Source organism: Chelonoidis abingdonii, chromosome 9 (genome assembly GCF_003597395.2).
Source record: "Chelonoidis abingdonii isolate Lonesome George chromosome 9, CheloAbing_2.0, whole genome shotgun sequence".
Lineage (NCBI taxonomy): Eukaryota > Metazoa > Chordata > Testudines > Testudinidae > Chelonoidis > Chelonoidis abingdonii.
The window spans coordinates 68,413,264-68,430,280 of record NC_133777.1 but is presented as its reverse complement, the minus strand read 5'-3'; the positions used below and the strand labels follow the sequence as shown (position 1 = coordinate 68,430,280).

General features: G+C 39.6%; 1 protein-coding gene across 3 annotated transcripts in view; it reads right to left on the bottom strand.

The window, feature by feature from the left end:
• The window catches only part of ADAMTSL3 (ADAMTS like 3), a 277,770-nt gene that overhangs the window by 226,602 nt on the left and 34,151 nt on the right, over positions 1-17,017 (bottom strand). For all 3 annotated transcript variants that reach the window (XM_032790644.2, XM_075069664.1, XM_075069665.1), the window contains exon 3: positions 3,754-3,873. In XM_032790644.2, the coding sequence (XP_032646535.1) occupies positions 3,754-3,873 (120 nt within the window). The remainder of the gene's footprint in view (positions 1-3,753; positions 3,874-17,017) is intronic.

Sequence of the window (17,017 nt, the reverse complement as noted above, 5' to 3'; positions counted from 1 at the left end):
ACTCAAAATGGGATGTGTTTAAAAAAAAAAAAAAGCAAATTCAGAGCGAAGAGGGAGAAGTAAACTTTTCTTTCTGGTCTGGCATGTCTCAGGGCAAGCAAGATCTTTGGCCACATACCAAAATTTATTTCATACTAAGTTATATTTAAATGACATTGACTCAATAGAATTTTGAACTGTGATATACAATCTACCAATGTAAGATGTAGCTTATTTAACATTCCTGGAGCTATTAGAAAATGCATCCTTCTACGTCTGAGCAAGGTTCTGCTTTTGCGGAACCCCTGAATGTACTGGTTTTAATTTACCGCCTTTATTTCTCCCTGAAGATAAAAGAGAAAATGTGCTAGAAACCATGTTACGTACTATTTTTATAGTTCACAAACATATCTAACTGTGGACAAGCAGGCCCTACACAGTTTCTTCTGCAACCATAGATTTCCTTAGAAAAAACATTTGATCAAACATATTTAACAGTGGTCTTACAAGCCATCTAAAAAAAGTACTTCATCTGCTTATAATTCCTTAGTATACTCACAGCAACCCAACATGTGAAAGGTTTAGTGTAATCTTGTAGAAAAATTTCAGCATACTTTTGCCAGACCAAACCAGAACAAAACGTACTATGTTGTATACCCATACGTAATTCTGTTGGGCTAGAACAGAGTACAATGTGTTCCCATTAATACTTACTTGCTTTAAGCTTGTCTTTTAAGATAGCAAATACTATTGAATATTTAAGTAACAGCTCTATTTTACCAAGATTACTTACATACAAAGGAATGAATGGTCAGATTAAACTGGCTCACGGCTTGAAAAATATCACACACAACAGCCAAAGAAAACTTCTTTGAAACATTCCTGTGTTTGGAGAACATAAGGAAACTAATCTTGGATCATGATGGCGATGATGATGCTAAAACAACTGATTGCTGAACTTGTCCGTATTTTCTAAGCATTAAAATTGAATACAAAATAAATACTACTCGAGATACAGACTATTTCATAGATAGTTGGGAAGGGTGGGAAACGGTGCTCCTGAGGTCTGGCAACAGTGCAACCATATCAAGAATCTGACCCATATAATCATGGTTCAGATCCGACATTGGTGTATTTCTATTGATTGATGTTGATTTATACCAGCTGAGGATCTAGTCCAGAGAATTCAAAGCGAATTACCTGGTGAAGAATTTCATATTCTGCCTTTAGAGTTTCTTCCATTCCAGAATGAAATATAGAGAATTAGTACATTTAAGTTTTCAGCTAACCAAGAGGCATATGGTAAATTCTGTATTATATATACACATGTTTTTAGGATAGATAGATAGATATATTCATTCATAGGAATATCTATCTATCTCACACAGGTGTCTACACCTTCATAAGTGATAGTAACAGTAGATTTAATTATAAATTATTTTATTTATATCACCAATCAATTCAACCAAAGAGTTTTCCCAATCATAAAAGAGTTCCTAATTTACTCTCAGAAGGCTCAGCCATAGAGCTGAAGCAATTACTGTTTGATTTCAACAGTTTGATATTACATTAAAAAATTTGTTAGGATTGAATTCCCATTCTAAAGCGCTAGTACTATTATTTGTATTGACTTTTGAGTTCTTCATTTGTAGGTCTACTATTTTAAGAGTTCCAGGAATCCAAAGTTATTTTCAAGATGACTAATTTTAATTTCTTGGGAGAGGCTGTAAGTAGTATAGTATCAGACTAATTCTAAAACCAAGCCCTTTCCTGCAAGCAAGCTTCAGAGTTACATGTCATCTGTGGAAGAACTACTCAGGTTGTTCACAGGCAGGATTTGATCCAGACCACACTGAAGTTAATAGGAATCTTTCCACTGACTGCAATGGGTCTTGGAACAGGTGTTTTCAGAAAAGAGCTGTAGTATTCACCATATATTGTGACTGATTAAAAGTCTCTGAAATGCAAGCAATTATGTTTGGATTTATTGTCCTCTTCTCTAAATATTGCTCCACTCAATGGAAGCTATTTTTATCAAAAAGTGTATAATCTTTATTGGGTTTTTTACAAGTTTGTCATTAAATGCAGCCTGTGCTGCAGCTGTGTTTTACTATTCTGTAGGTTATTGCTTTCCCAGGTGTTGAGTCCAGGGGATCTCTCATCTAGGTACCTTCTCTATAGATCTATCAAAAGCCTCCAGGGTAACAGAAATATGAATTACTGTACATATATTTCAACAGTATTCAAAAAAATAATTTACAGTAGTCAGCACGTTTTCAGATTCTAACTACTCCATTATCTCTTCCTAAACAGATACTCAGTTTTAGGTAAGAAGAGGCTACAAAGCCCATCTCAGTCTTTGCCCTTAGAGTCAGTGGTTAAACACCACAATATTTTTCCTCAAAACAGATACTGCGATGAGATCACCCTTCACAATAAAACTGGCAATCAATTGCAGACAGCATACCCAGACCTGAGGGCAAGAACTGCTCTTCTTCACTTTACATGCATTGTTTTCTAAGTATCTCCCTACTTCGCTCACATTAAAAAATGTACTCTGTATGTCTACAAATGCAACTCAGACAGTTTTGATGTGGAGTTCAGCGGGCTTCTGGAACACATTGTGCTATGAGTAAATTTCCACAGCATGCCATACACTTCCTAGGTTTACTTTAGATCTTTTGCCAAAGGGTTTCTTTCATGTACTTTCTGTACATTTATATCTGTATTCCATGTTTACTATAATTTATCTATAGGGTCTGGAGAAAGCATTACTGTTTTTTAATTAAGATACAACATTTGTTACTTTCCAGATACCCTGCTTCATCCATTACGATGCTCCCTGTGTTTGTTCCTTTGTAATTCACTTTAAAAACATGCTAGGTCACCGACCTCTTAAATAAGCTAGAAATACAAAATACCAAGTAACATTCAAATAATTTGTAAGATACAATACTTCATATCCCAGTATAATTCAGCTCATTATGTTAATTCAGTTATTTTGGTCATTTAGAAAATATAAACTGCATTCACTAATCTTTCTTTATAAAAATAGACTTTCTAAATAATAAATATTTTCGATTTCTTTTTAAAGTGACATATGAAAAGTAGCAGCAAGTTTTGGGCAACTAAGCACAGAACCAGAAACTTCTGAGTTCCAATATTGGCTCTACAATTGACTGTATAAACTTAGAAAAATTGAGAAACTTGTCACAGAGGTGTTATGAAAATCACTTATTGTCTATATGTTGTTATACAACTGTAAAGCATTAACATACAAACAAGTTTCCCCTGTGAAAAAGTCACGTAGAATTTAATGAAATATGATTTCTACAGGTTTTTTAAATATCTCAGTAGACATCTTCCTTAACAGAAATTTATAACCCTGCTATAGAACTATTTTAGATAGTCCAAATGATCCACAGAAAGGATACCAATTGTTATTAGTTGCATATATTTTAATTAGAGTAGTTCTACAGAACTCTATTAAATGTCCTCACAACATTATAGAATTCCACTCTATTAAACTCTAAGACTTTTCCATAAATTTTGTTTTATTTCTACGAAGTGTTGTTTAATTTCTATAATTAACTGCTCTAATTTTGCTTCTTGTTTAATGTGTTATTTGATTCACTGTATTCCAGCCTGATGCACCATCCAAAGGCAATACAAAATGAATGACTGATTTGTTTCACAGGAACATTCAAACAATTCACTACGGGGTGGATATGACAAAGCTCTATTGTTTTTACACAGATCATACAGCATACTGACCTGATCATCATAGCGGTAAACGAGGAACTGTTCTCCTGTTGTATCTTCAAGAAAACTCCCCTGTGGAGAAAGTGCAAACTCAGGCAAGAAGTATGCATCTTGCGCCTGCTCTGCTTTTATCTGTAAGAGATACAAAGAGGTCACTTTATGGCTTCTGGTGACAAGCACCAAAACTTTCAAACACTACATGCACACAATTGCAACAAAGCTATGGTGACCGCATGCCTGCATGTGAGCAAATTACGTGATGTATTTTACACACAATTTTGTGTACAGGATTTTGAACATTTGGTCCTGAGTATATGTGATGAGAATGTTACAAAAAGGCTGGTAGTTGCTACCATCTTGATTTTTGGACTGTTGACTTGAAATGGAAGTATCTATTATAGGGTAAGTAATCTTAATGATCTATCAGAAATAGACACCCTACATATGGTAATGGTCTACAAAATTTCAAAAACATTCCATAGAGTTCTAACACTAATTCTCTGGACTGAATGGAAGAAAGCCATGATCCTTTGCAAAGCCTTTGCAAAGCCTGCAACCTGTCTCATAGCAATGCAGTGGCCACATCTCTGTCAAAGTGGTCTGGAGAACATTACATTGCTACTGCTTTCCATGAACCCGTTCTGCAGTGAAGAGGGGATGACAGTTTCTTAGGCTATAAACCCCATCACATATCAAGAGCACTAAGTTAATTTAATTGTTTTAAATTAAGGAATCATAACTAGAAATTGTTTGTAAAAAGCATGTCTAGAATAGGGACAATGCTAGTGCTTTAAAAGTGTGTTAGTAAACAAGATTTTAAACAGGGCTTCACATCTCGTGTACATAGGGCAAGACATGATTATGTATTTGTTAGCTGGTCATGGTCAACTCAGGGTTCCCACTAAAGTCCATCATACAAATAAGCATAGTTTTCAGTAATGCTTCAGTCGAGCCAGCTACTTTTGAAGGTCTGCTCATGCTGGCTCCAATATGCCCACAGCAGTCACAACCTTTGACATGTTTAGTATGAACCTGATCCTAAATCTTTGGAAGTCGCTGAGAGATTTTCCATTGATTTCAATGGGCTATGGACAGGGGCAGCTCTATGTTTTTTGCTGCCTCAAGCACGGCAGTCAGGTGGTCTTTGGTGGCGTGCCTGCGGGCAGTCTGCTGGTCAGGCAGATTCGGTGGCGTTTCTGCGGGTGATCTGATGGTCCCGCACCTTCAGCACTCTCCACCGAATTGCCACCGAAGCCGCAGGACTGGTGGACCTCCCGCAGGCACGCTGCCAAAGGCTGCCTGACTTCCGCCCTCACAGCAACTGGCACCCCGCCCCCCGCAGCTTGCCGCCCCAAGCACCAGCTTGCTGCGCTGGTGCCTGGAGCCACCCCGGCTAGGGACCAGGCCTTATATGAGAATACAGGAATAAATGAGAAGAGTGTAATCTAGTGATGTGAGCGAAGAATTGGTGGCTAAGAACTGTGCTCTTGGATAAATTACTTAACATTTCTACCTCAATTTCCCCAGGTTTAAACTGAGGAGAATGACATTCACTAACCTACTTTACAACAGTGTTGTGAAGGTTAATTATATTTGTATAATGCTTTGAAAGTTAGCAGTGCAAAGTATTGTTATAAATTGCTAACATTTTGGAAAAAGTTGCTGAGCTCAGGGATAGAAGAGAATCCAAATTATTCCACCACACTTCCCAGAAAAAGGTATATAACATATTGTTGCTTAATTTCCCATAAACAAGTTTGCCAGAAGAATATGCAGTGATTAACTAACTTGTGTTTCCCATCTTTATAAGGTAAATATTTAAACTACAAAGCATTCAGACATATATCATTAAGCTTTGAATATATAAGATGCCAACATTTGAAGCTGAAATAACAATTTAATAAGTGTTACAAGAAAAATTGAAATATGTTTCACACACACACATTTATTTAAGTGTCAGAAGCTAATGAGCAGTTAGCCACTGGGTGAAATACAAGACTACTTGCTAGATTAAGGCAAGCAAACTTTGGTCACAATCATGGAAAATTTCAACCCAAGAGGTGAGTGCTTTAGAAAGTTATATTTGGGGATTATAAGAGAAACTAGTTTGCTTAACTATTGGGGGTGCTACTAAGTACCGAATAGAACTGAAGGATAGAGATAGATTGTAAAGATTGGGGTCAAAAATAATAATCTACTTGAATCTGACTCAATTGTCATGGCAAGCCAATGCTGAAATCTAATTGACTGAGCTCTGTTCAAAACACACAAAAAATTCATGAATAGCTTTCAAAAGAATTTCCAAAAAGTCTCAACAAGTCTACCAGCTAGTCAAAAAATAGAAAAAAGTTCACCAAAAATCATCTGAATTTAGACATTTTTTCAAATCGTTCTAACAACAACATTTGAACAGCTTTACTGTGCATTCATTCCACAATGTACTTATTTGAATACAGTATGTCCTAGTCTGTTTCATGGTCCATTTTTTTCCAGATGGGATCTTTCAGGATTCCTTATAAAACTTTTATTATTATGAATATTTTGTTTAGACAGTCATTCAAATGTCAGAACTTTGTGAGTGTTCACCACATTTTTTAGTTGATGGCATCAATTTTAATGGCTTGGCTAGTCTGCAGTATACTCGTTACTTAAATGAGAGCTGAAGATTTAAAGTGCCTCTACTTTCAGAAAACAATTACACATCATCCTGGTGTTTTAAGAAAACTTAACAGACAGTTTAATGCTATTAGCTTCAAGTTAAACATGTCAGGTGGATTATAAATGTACTTCAGATTTAGAACAGTCATTTTAAACCAGATTTTATGCTGTTCTTAAATATTATTGTTATGAAGTGGAAAGTTGGTAGGTGATAATAAGGTAAGCAACCATAATAAAAATAGTAATTGCGTAAAATGTTTTAAAAAGAAATTTTAAATAAATGTCAGATTGCCATTAAAGGAGGAAATGTGGCATAGACATTACCGTACCTGGCAAGAAGATTTAAAGTCAGGGAAGAAATAGATAAACACTAATTTGAAAAATTTCCCAGATACCTGCTAGCCAGAGACCAAACAATGAAGGTCTCCCTTGCCCTTCAACGCCATTCCATCCCACCAGTGAGGTCCAGGAGACATGATGAGATGACCAGTTTGCACCTTTGACTGCTGAGAATGGGAAGATGGTAGGATTTCTATTGAGGTGCTCATCTTCCTGAACCAAGCTTAGTATCAACCTGAGTTTGGTAGATGCTTGCTCAAACGAAACTTCCCCAACCCCCTGACTGATGAAAGGGAAAGTTCTCCCTATTTTTAATCCTCTTCTCCCCTTATCCCTGAACCACTTGACTGGTGAGGAATTAAACTATTCTCACTTATTCAAACTTCTGGCTTCTGATTATGGGAGAGGAGGAAATCAACAGCCAATACCCAAATCCCCATTCTTGCAGTTCTCCCAGAGACTGCCTCTGCTTCTACTGTAAAGCAACAGAGACATAATTTTTGTCAATTTCATTGCTAGGGTTCTGAGCAGCAGCAGTAAAGCCATCAATTATTACAACGTTCAACTGAACCTTACGTAACATCCCTCCATTCTATTTTACTATAACCACTGGACATCTAAAGTAATTGTTTCATATTTATATATAAACATGTCTTCTGGTATTAATTTGAGGTTTAGAATCAAAACAGCAGCACTAGGATTTAACTTCCGTTAATTCTTACTGATGAAAGGTCAAGAAGATGAGAAAATGGAAGTGGAATATCTCAAAGAAATGACAGTCTCACTGAATTCTTTCATGCCCATGACATGAGTATGGTGACAAGTTCTAGGTCTTTAGCACAGGTTTCTGAGAGCCAAGCACTCATCAAAACAAAATGAATGTACCAATAAGTACATTTGCCTTTCACACAAACCTACATTACCTAAGATAAATCAGCTATTCCCCCTCTAAGCCTACGTGGTGTGTTAGCTAACAAGGGGGAAGCCTAAGCAAGGTGTACTCTGCTCAGAACAATCTGTATTACTTTACTACATAATGATGAAAAGATAATGAGAAAAATCACACAGATTTTAAAAATTCCAAAGATTATAAAATACTATACATTTTCCTGGAGCTTCTTAAATGCTTAAAAACAGAACCTGATTTGGAGACAAAAGGCCAAATTCACTCAAACTTGCACAGTATAATTTATACTTCTCTGCCTCAGCTAAAATTTTGTACCACCTTTGTAATTCAAATTTGCTGTCTGACATCTATAGTTAATTATTTCTGGTATGGTTACAACAAATAACTTGCTCATGTTTGAGGTTAGAGATTTTAAGGTAGGGTGTTCCAAAATACTTTTTAGTCCAGAAGGGGGTTAATAGCTCCAAACATTTGGGAAACCAAGATATAGTATAAACAAGTACACAAGGTTACATTATTTTCCAATAAAAGTTCAGTTCAAAAGTAGCATCAGGTTTTGAAAGAGGTCCTGTATTTTACCTAATTTATATTTGCGTTGACTGAAGTACAAGGAAGCCAAGTGACTTTCCAAAAATCAAAGAGTCACTCAGTGGTTCGAGCAGCATTAGCTCCAAGATACTCCTGGTTCCCAGTACCTTGCTATAACCAGAAGATCACAGATTCAAAGCACTACCGTAAAAATATTGTATACATTGATTATGTAACATTCAGTCAGAGATACACTATCGAGGGAGAGCATACTTAAGAACAAAAAAAGAAGACAACAGGCTAGACTGAGGTTCATTGATCTTTACCTTTCTCTCACCTTCATGCAACATTGTTAATGCACAATAACATCCGCCTGAGCCTAACAGGTCACTTGTGTTCAGTGTTCCAAGTGAAGGTTAGAAAGCCCCAAGGTCTATGCCACGAAGTAAAATTCCTTCCCAGCCCTCTCTTGGCAATAAAGTTTAATCCTCTACATGTGAGGGTAAAAGGCACTCAGCCTATTCAGTCTACTACTAAAGTAGCAGCAGGCCCCAAGCCAGCAAAATACTTTATATATATATACAAGTGCTTTGCTAAATCATGGACTCATGCACTAGAAAATGTACAGTGGGAAATAATCCTTCATTATTATCAAGGAAAAGGACTGGATGAACTATGAAGTCTCTTCCATCTCTAATCCTATGATGAAACAACAGCCTAAGAGAATACAGCAAGTTCCCTGTGGCTTGATGAGTCTTGAACTGGCAACGGCTGGAAAGGGTAACTTGGAAGAAAATTGACAGGTTTCAGAGCAGCGGCCGTGTTAGTTTGTATCCACAAGTACTCCTGTTCTGTTTTTTGGAAGAAAATTGGAGATGAGGGAGAAGAAATGGTTAGTCTCCCAAATGAGTCCAAAGAATTTTTTTTAAAAGAAAGAACAAATGAACAGATGGCAAACAGAAAAAAATTGGACTCACATTCTGATTGACTTGCACATACATGTTTGTCAGATTACTATGCATTGCAAGTCCAATCATATACCAAAAAAGTGTGAACCTTTGATTTGATTCTTACAGTTAAATATCTTCTAGTCTGTTAAACTGTAGTAGTATATGATTTGTGCCCTAGGGAAGAAATATACCAGCTAACAAGCAGCTAATTTTAATGCACTTTCAAGGACTCTAGCACAAAAAAGTTCGGTGGGCTATGGCACTAGACTTTATCACAAATCATCCAGTTGTGAAGTATCAGATAAATAAAGAAAATCACACTAAAAGGTCTATAGTTTCACAGCATTTCTATGGTTAATAATCATGATGAGTAGATATCAAAGTAACCATGATTAAGACTAGCTATTTGTCATGGCCAATATTTTCAAAAATGGGTTTGTGACGGGATGATGTCTCTTAAGGCTAGTGGGGCCTAATGGTCAGCCCACCCCATCATGCAGCATGGCCCTTTAAGAGGCTCAAAGGTCTGATTACATATATAAGAACCTGTCTCCAAAGAGACATTGGGAAAGAGGAAGCAGTCCCAGGAGCGAGAAGCGTTCGGGAGGAAATTCTGTTACTGTTTCTTTGGTGACCTGGGGCCAGGAGCCTTCCAGAGAGGGCAGAGCAAAGCTATCCTCTCACGCAGCCAACTGGAGGATAAGCTGGGAGAAGGGGACCAAGACAAAGGCTCCCTCCTCTCTCATAGCAGGATAGACACCAGGAAACATCAGCAGAGAAAGGCTGGGCTTCTGAGCACCCTGAAGCCTAATTAAGGAAAGGGGTCACCAGAGGGAAAAACTGGGCTAACCCATAACTCAGCTCCAGGGAAGAGAGCTAAGTGCTCCTGCTTAAGGAGGAGCAGAGAATTGGATTAACAGAACCTAGTTCCAGAGAGGAGAACGGAGGGGAAGGGGGATCCTGTTTAAGGTAACAACAAAAGACTAAATCAATACAGCCCAGCTCCAAAAAGGAGAGCTATGGACTCCTGCTTAGAGGGACTGAAAAGGAGTAACCCAGGGATGGTACTAGGAGGGGTTCCAGAAATAGAAATTATTTACAAGAGCAAGAAAGAAAAGTTTCCTGACAGATGGAGCCAGAGACCACTAGTTGGACTAAGTCAGAGATGACAAATGTCCCTGGATGAATCCGAGTGAGCTCCTACTTAGGTTTATGGCCCTTGATAATAAATGAGGACCTTGGAAAAGGGGCGCTCCTTGATTTAAAAGGTATGTCTGGACTTGTTTATAACCTAAGTCAGTGTTTCCCAAACTTGGGATGCCACTTGTGTAGGGAAAGCCCCTGGTGAGCCGGTTTGTTTACCTGCTGCGTCCACAAGTCTGGCCGATGGTGGCTCCCACTGGCCACAGTTCTCCACTTCAGGCCAATGGGAGCTGCTGGAAGCAGCAGCCAGTACGTCCCTCAGCCCGCGCCACTTCCAGCAGCAACCATTGGCCTGGAGCAATGAACTGCGGCCAGCGGGAGCCACAATCGGCCAGACCTGCGGACACGGCAGGTAAACAAACCAGCCCAACCCGCCAGGGGCTTTCCCTACACAAGCGGCAACCCAAGTTTGGGAAACACTGGCCTAGGTGAATGGAAGTGAGGCAGCGCTTACCAGTGGCACCACACCTGACCGAAAGGGGGCAAGCTGGAGTGGCCTCCATTCTTCAGGGTTCCTAAACTTAGGCCTCTAAAGCTACATTTAGGCAACCAAAATAAGTGAGCTGATTTTTCCATGAGAGCTGCCAGGTGCACTGCACTTATGAAAACAAGGCCACTTATTTAAAATATTGAATAATATTCAATTCATAGTTAAATCCTTGAAAGGTCACTTTATAAATATCCACCACAATAAAATTTACAGGTCTGTATCTGTAAAATATTCATGGAGGAGTCTTGCTCAGCAGCTGACTGCTGTAACAGAGACCAAGCATTTTTATTTAAAAGTTTCATTTTTTGGTCATAAAACCCACGGTCCTGACGGACACACAATGACACAATCTATAGTACTTCGAGTGTGTGACTCTCCAATCCCTCTCCCTAGTGCTCACTCTGACTTTGCTGAAAGCAGACTTCAAACCTCTTTGGTTCAACTAGAAGCCCTAATGTTTTTCCCTTGTCAAGTAACTCCTATTCTAGACTCTCTTAGTCCAAATGTAAATGGAATGTGCCCTGGGAAAATGTCCCAGTGGCTCTAGAGAGTCATGTGTAGATATCTGAAAGACCACTGAGACGTATTTCATGGAGTCCATTTGGTTTTGAAAGGACAGTGAGGCATCATTAGTGAACAACTCTTATAGTCATAGATGGACACTGACTATTTCTGAAGAACATATTTACAAACCAGTCCTACAGCCAGAGGCATGTTTGTGAGAAGGCAACATTTGATATAAGTTCTGCTGCTCAAATATGGCCTGATCCAAAGCCCATTTAAGCCAATGGGAGCCTTTCCCTGGCCTTGAAAGGGCCCTAGATCAGATCCAAAGCACACAGAATATAAGGCTTTGTCATAAACAGATAGTTAAGGGTTAATGTCTCTTTTACCTGTAGGGGGTTAACAAACAGTGAACCTGGAACACCTTACCAGATGACCAATCAGGAGACAAGATACTTTCAAATCTCGGTGGAGGGAAGCCTTTGTTTGTGTTTTTTGGGTTTTGCATTGTTCTCTCTGGGTTCTGAGAGTGACCAGACGTACCTACAGGCTCTCTAATTTTCTGTTCCAGTAGTAAGTACAAGTAGAAAGGCAGTTTAGTCTTTTTGATTGTTTTCTTTATTTGCAAATATGTGTATTTTGCTGGAAGGATTTTAATTTGTATGTATGCTGGGGGGAGGATTCTCTCTAGTGTCTATAAGCTGAAAGACCCTATAACGTTTACCATCTTGATTACAGAGACAACTTTTACTTTTTTCTTTCTTTTATTAAATGCTTTTCTTTTTTAAGACCTGATTGATTTCTTCCCTTGTTAAGGCTCAAGGGAATCGAGTCTGTACTCACCACGGATCTGGTGGGAGAAAGGAGGGAAGGGAGGGGTGAAGGTGGAATTCCTCTGTGTTTTAGATTCACAGAGCTTGAATCTGTATTGCCTCTTGGTGAGAGGAAAAGAGGAGGGGGGAAGGTGACATTCCTCTCTGTTTTAAGATTCAAGGAGTTTGAATCACAGTGATCTCCTAGTGTACCCAGGGAGGGGAGGATCTGGGAGGAAGAAAGGAGGGAGGGGGAATGGTTTATTTCCCTTTGTTGTGAGACTCAAGGGGTTTGGGTCTTGGGGGTCCCCAGGGAAGGTTTTGGGGGGACCAGAGTGTACCAGGCACTCCAAGTCCTGGTTGGTGGCAGCACTACAAGATCTAAGCTGGTAATTAAGCTGAGAGGAATTCATGCTGGTACCCCATCTTTTGGACTCTAAGGTTCAGAGTTCTGCTGCTCAAATATGGCCTGATCCAAAGCCCATTTAAGCCAATGGGAGCCTTTCCCTGGCCTTGAAAGAGCCCTAGATCAGATCCAGAGCACACAGAATATAGGGCTTAGAGTGAATTTTTCCATTGCCCTAGGTTTGTTCACTTGAAGCCAAAACTGAACGAGAGAAGGACAATCCAGATCATTTTGCTTTTAAAAATATGGTGGTGTCATTCTTTCAGGCTCTTTTAAAACAAGCCTATTTTCTCCTAAATTCATCTTGATTAAATATAAATATATTTCCTTTGGCAAAACTTTTGCTGCAGGCTGTAGATAAAATAAATTTGAACATTTTTCCTGTGCTTTTTAAAATGTATCCTAGTGATTAAGCTTTTGGATATTTATCAACTAATTGTGTTTTCTCTTGACATAGTTTGGCTAAGAGATTTAACTTTTCAGTGAAATACTTCAGCAGTGTTTAGCCAAAATACTATTTAGTTTCAAAATCCAGCTTAACTCTCAAGTCTGCTTCATGTTTCCAAAAGAAATGAATTCTAGAATTTTACGTGTCTTTTCCCCAGATAAGCTTCTTCTGAACATTGAGTTAGGCGGAGTCTACTTCTTCTCCACATGACTGGGGTAATATGTAGGGTGACCATATTTCCGTAAACTGAAAACTGCACACATGGGGCTGTCCCAAGTTGCCTGGAGTCACCACTCATCCCCCGATTCCTCTGCACCCCTAATTGGGCCAAGACGCAGAGATGGGGGCAAAGGGAAAGAGGAATGAGTATAGGCTGGGATCTGGACAGCAAAGTAGAGTGTGAGTGTGCAAGTGTGAGAACTTTTGGGCTTGGAGCCAGGAGTTGAAGCTATTGGACTATGATCCAGAAAGAAGTGTGATGCCCCTTTGGGGGCTGGGATAGCAGAGGGGCAGGAAGAAGGCTCCGGGTAGAGGGAAGGGACCAAGGGTACTCCAAAGAGCAGCCCTGGGGAGGTGAGAGGAGGCCAGCATGCAGGGTTACCATTTCAGATGTTAGTATGGCAAGAGGCCAACTTCCATCTGGTGAGGGGATGAGCGAGAGGAGTGAGCGACAGGGGACCAGTGAGGGGTTGCTCGCAGCAGGTGATATGAAACTCAGAGGGTGGAGCAGGTGGCCCCCATTTCCCTCCCTAAATGGCACCCCTGCCAGGATGTGACAGAAAGAGATGACTGGAGGCAGAAAGGGGAGGGAAAGAAACAAGTTGGGGTGGGGTGGGGTGGGCTGGAGAGGACTCTGGAGACCAGTCCTGAAGGATGGTGGGTGGGAAGGACATGAGACCAGCAATGGGAGCTCCAGGGACCACTTGCAGGGCCAGGTCACACTCAGTGCCCTGGCACAAGTGGATGCTGCAGGACTCCATTGGGAACTTACCAGTCGGGTTGTGGGGTAGGAACCGGGGCCCATGAGTCACAGCCCCATGGCCTGGCTGGAGAAAAGTTTGAATTAGGCCCCTAACCACACTGCCCTCTGATTGGGCTGCAGAGTGACATGTGACACGCCATCACTGCCCAATGCAGGGGCAGGGCATAACAGAGACACAATCGGCCAAACTTGTCTCCCTCCCCCAAGATTCACTGCTCCCCCCCACCAACGTTCCTCCACACACCACTAGCAGGCTGCACCCTACTTTTTTGGCAAAACTGGGCATTTGTCCCTTTCGCTTTTGGCAACTGATTGGCAAGAGCAAACAGGACAAATGCCTAGTTTTGCCAAAAAAAGTCTGGATTCCAGGGACATGGCTTAAAAAGGGGACTGTCCCGGCGAAATCAGAATGTATGGTCACCTTAGTGACATGCTTATACACCACTACCTCGATATAATGCCACCCTATATAACACAAATTTGGATATAAGGCGGTAAAGCAGTGCTCGTGGGGAGGGGGGCGCTGTGCACTTCGGTGGATCAAAGCAAGTTCAATATAACACAGTTTCACCTATAACAGTAAGATTTTTTGGCTCCCAAGGACAGCATTCTATCGAGGTAAAGGTGTATTTAAATCACCCACCTGAGGGCTTGAGTTGACCCTGCTCTCACTGACGCCAATGGCAAAAGTTCCCATTGACTTCAGTGATGCAGAATCTGGGCCTAAATGTAGGCATTACATTTTGAATGGTACAATACTACATAAAATAAACTATTCGTTCATTATTACTGTGATTGGTACTGGTTACCCAATGCATTTCAGCTCTAGATAGATAAAAGTGAAGGTGAAAAATATGGAGTAATCCGCAGGTGCTGGAGCTACGGGTGCTGGGGGGCGGGGTTGCTGCACTCCATGGCTTGGTTTTCATCATATCCAGGGTTTACAGTTTGGTTCAATGCTCTTAGCATCCCCATTATACAAATTGACCCAGCACCCCTGCAGTAATCTCCAAGAGAAAAACTGACCCTGGACTAGATCACTTCATATCATTGTCATAAAGTAAATGGCTGTGGATCAGATTCTGCCCTTAAAAACATGCACACAACCCCCATGCATCAGTTTCAATTGTAAAATGGGACTCGTGATATTTACCTGTATTTGAAAGTGCTTTCAGCTCTATGGATGAAAAGTACAATATAGGAACCAAGTATTATTATCACTCTTCTGAGGACAAAATTTTCTCTCTCTAACCAAAAAACATCCAAAAAGTGTATTCAAGAACTAGAGTACAGATTTTTATTTTCCATAAGTCACTTGACTACTCTGACATATAATTTTATTGTGTTGCCTCCGCACAAAAGAAAAATATATTGGTTTGTGTGAATCTTTTTCAAATAATGTATTTTAAATAAAGAATTTACCTTCTGAATTGTGAAAGTGTAATAAAGCACATTATTTTGATTGAGAAAGGGCAGGGGGCAGGTGGGGGAAGGAAGAGAAATTCCACCTACCAGTATAATTTCTTGCTAAATTTCATTTAAAAGATCAACTTTAGGTTCTCTCAAAGTCTTGGATGAAAATTCTCTCCATGGAAAGCACTTCAACTCTTAAAACAGTAAAAGGGAAGAAATGTCTTGTAAAAAGTCTGGAAATGAGACAGAAAATACTATTTCATTAAAACTCATGTATTTTCTATAAAAAAAAGAAATCTTGTGAGCAAGACACAGACAGAGGTAACTAAGGTCTTCTGAAGGTTTTTTTCCCCCCCTCCCCATACCATATGTTCAGCCTCTTTCCAAACAGAAACCACCTTTTTATTATTTATTTAGTAACCTAATAATTGGCAAAATTCTTCTCATAAATCAAGCCCCTTCAGCATTATTAGCAGCATGTTCTCATGGAAATCTATTTATCTCTTACACAATGATATTTTCTAAGGGTCTTTATAGTCTCTGTAGAAAAAATATATTATAAAGGAACATTTTGTCAGCGCCTTTAGCAGAATCAGGCTAATCTAAAATATTTTTAAAGATTTGTTAAATTGCCCTTTAATGTCTAACATTATACGGTGAAAGAATTTCTTCTTGCCACATTGGCAAACTGCTACAGATTGAATAGACTAATTTGTAGAAAACAAGCAGACCATCTTGCTTGTTTATCTATAGGCACATGACTGCGGTTTGCTCTGTGATATTCTGAAGGAGGCTGTAAGTATACTTGGGGAACAGGAGATTTATTTTTGAAAGGCAAGAAAGGAAAGCAGCTAAAGTAACGTCGGATTACTATCAGAGGTATCTGAATAATAAAATCCTATGAATGAATACATGCTCTGGAATGAATACAGCCCGGTAGTTAAAGAGGTACAAGAAAGAAGAGAACAAAAAAATCTGGTGGGAATCTCTAGTGGGAAAAATAGTCCTGAAGAGCAATCCCACCCTCTTCTAGCTGACCAGAGTATAATTCTGCACCACCAGCAAATCAGCTCTGGGCAACTGCTCCAGTGAAGCTGAAAGGAGGGGAAAATGAAAAGATATGTATATGCCAAATAACCAAAAACTTTGCTGGAACTGGGAAACCAGCTGAAAATAAATAAATGTGCAGTGTTGAACACGAGAAACTTTACACCACAGTCTTGGAATGAGATCTGCACATGTCGACTCTTGCACTCACAAAGTATCCCTTTGATTTCAATGGGGTGTGGAGTGGGCACAGGACTCACTCACACAGATGTGATGGCAGGATCAAGGCTTTAACCAGCAACATCTTGAAGTTCATACCAGCCATACATTCACACGCAGGTATAAATATAATACTAAAAGTTACACAAAAAGCAAGCAAATAATGTTTTTTATGTGCGCTGTAAAGGTCCTAGCACAGTTCTGGGCACTGCAGAAGTAACTAACTACCAACTGATATACTATTCCCTGATGAGAGATAATAGAACACACACAAAAAATGAGCACTTAGCTCTTATATAGTGCTATTCATCAGTAGAGCTCAAATCACTTAACAAAGGTGTCATTATCCTCATTTTACAGTAGGCCGTCT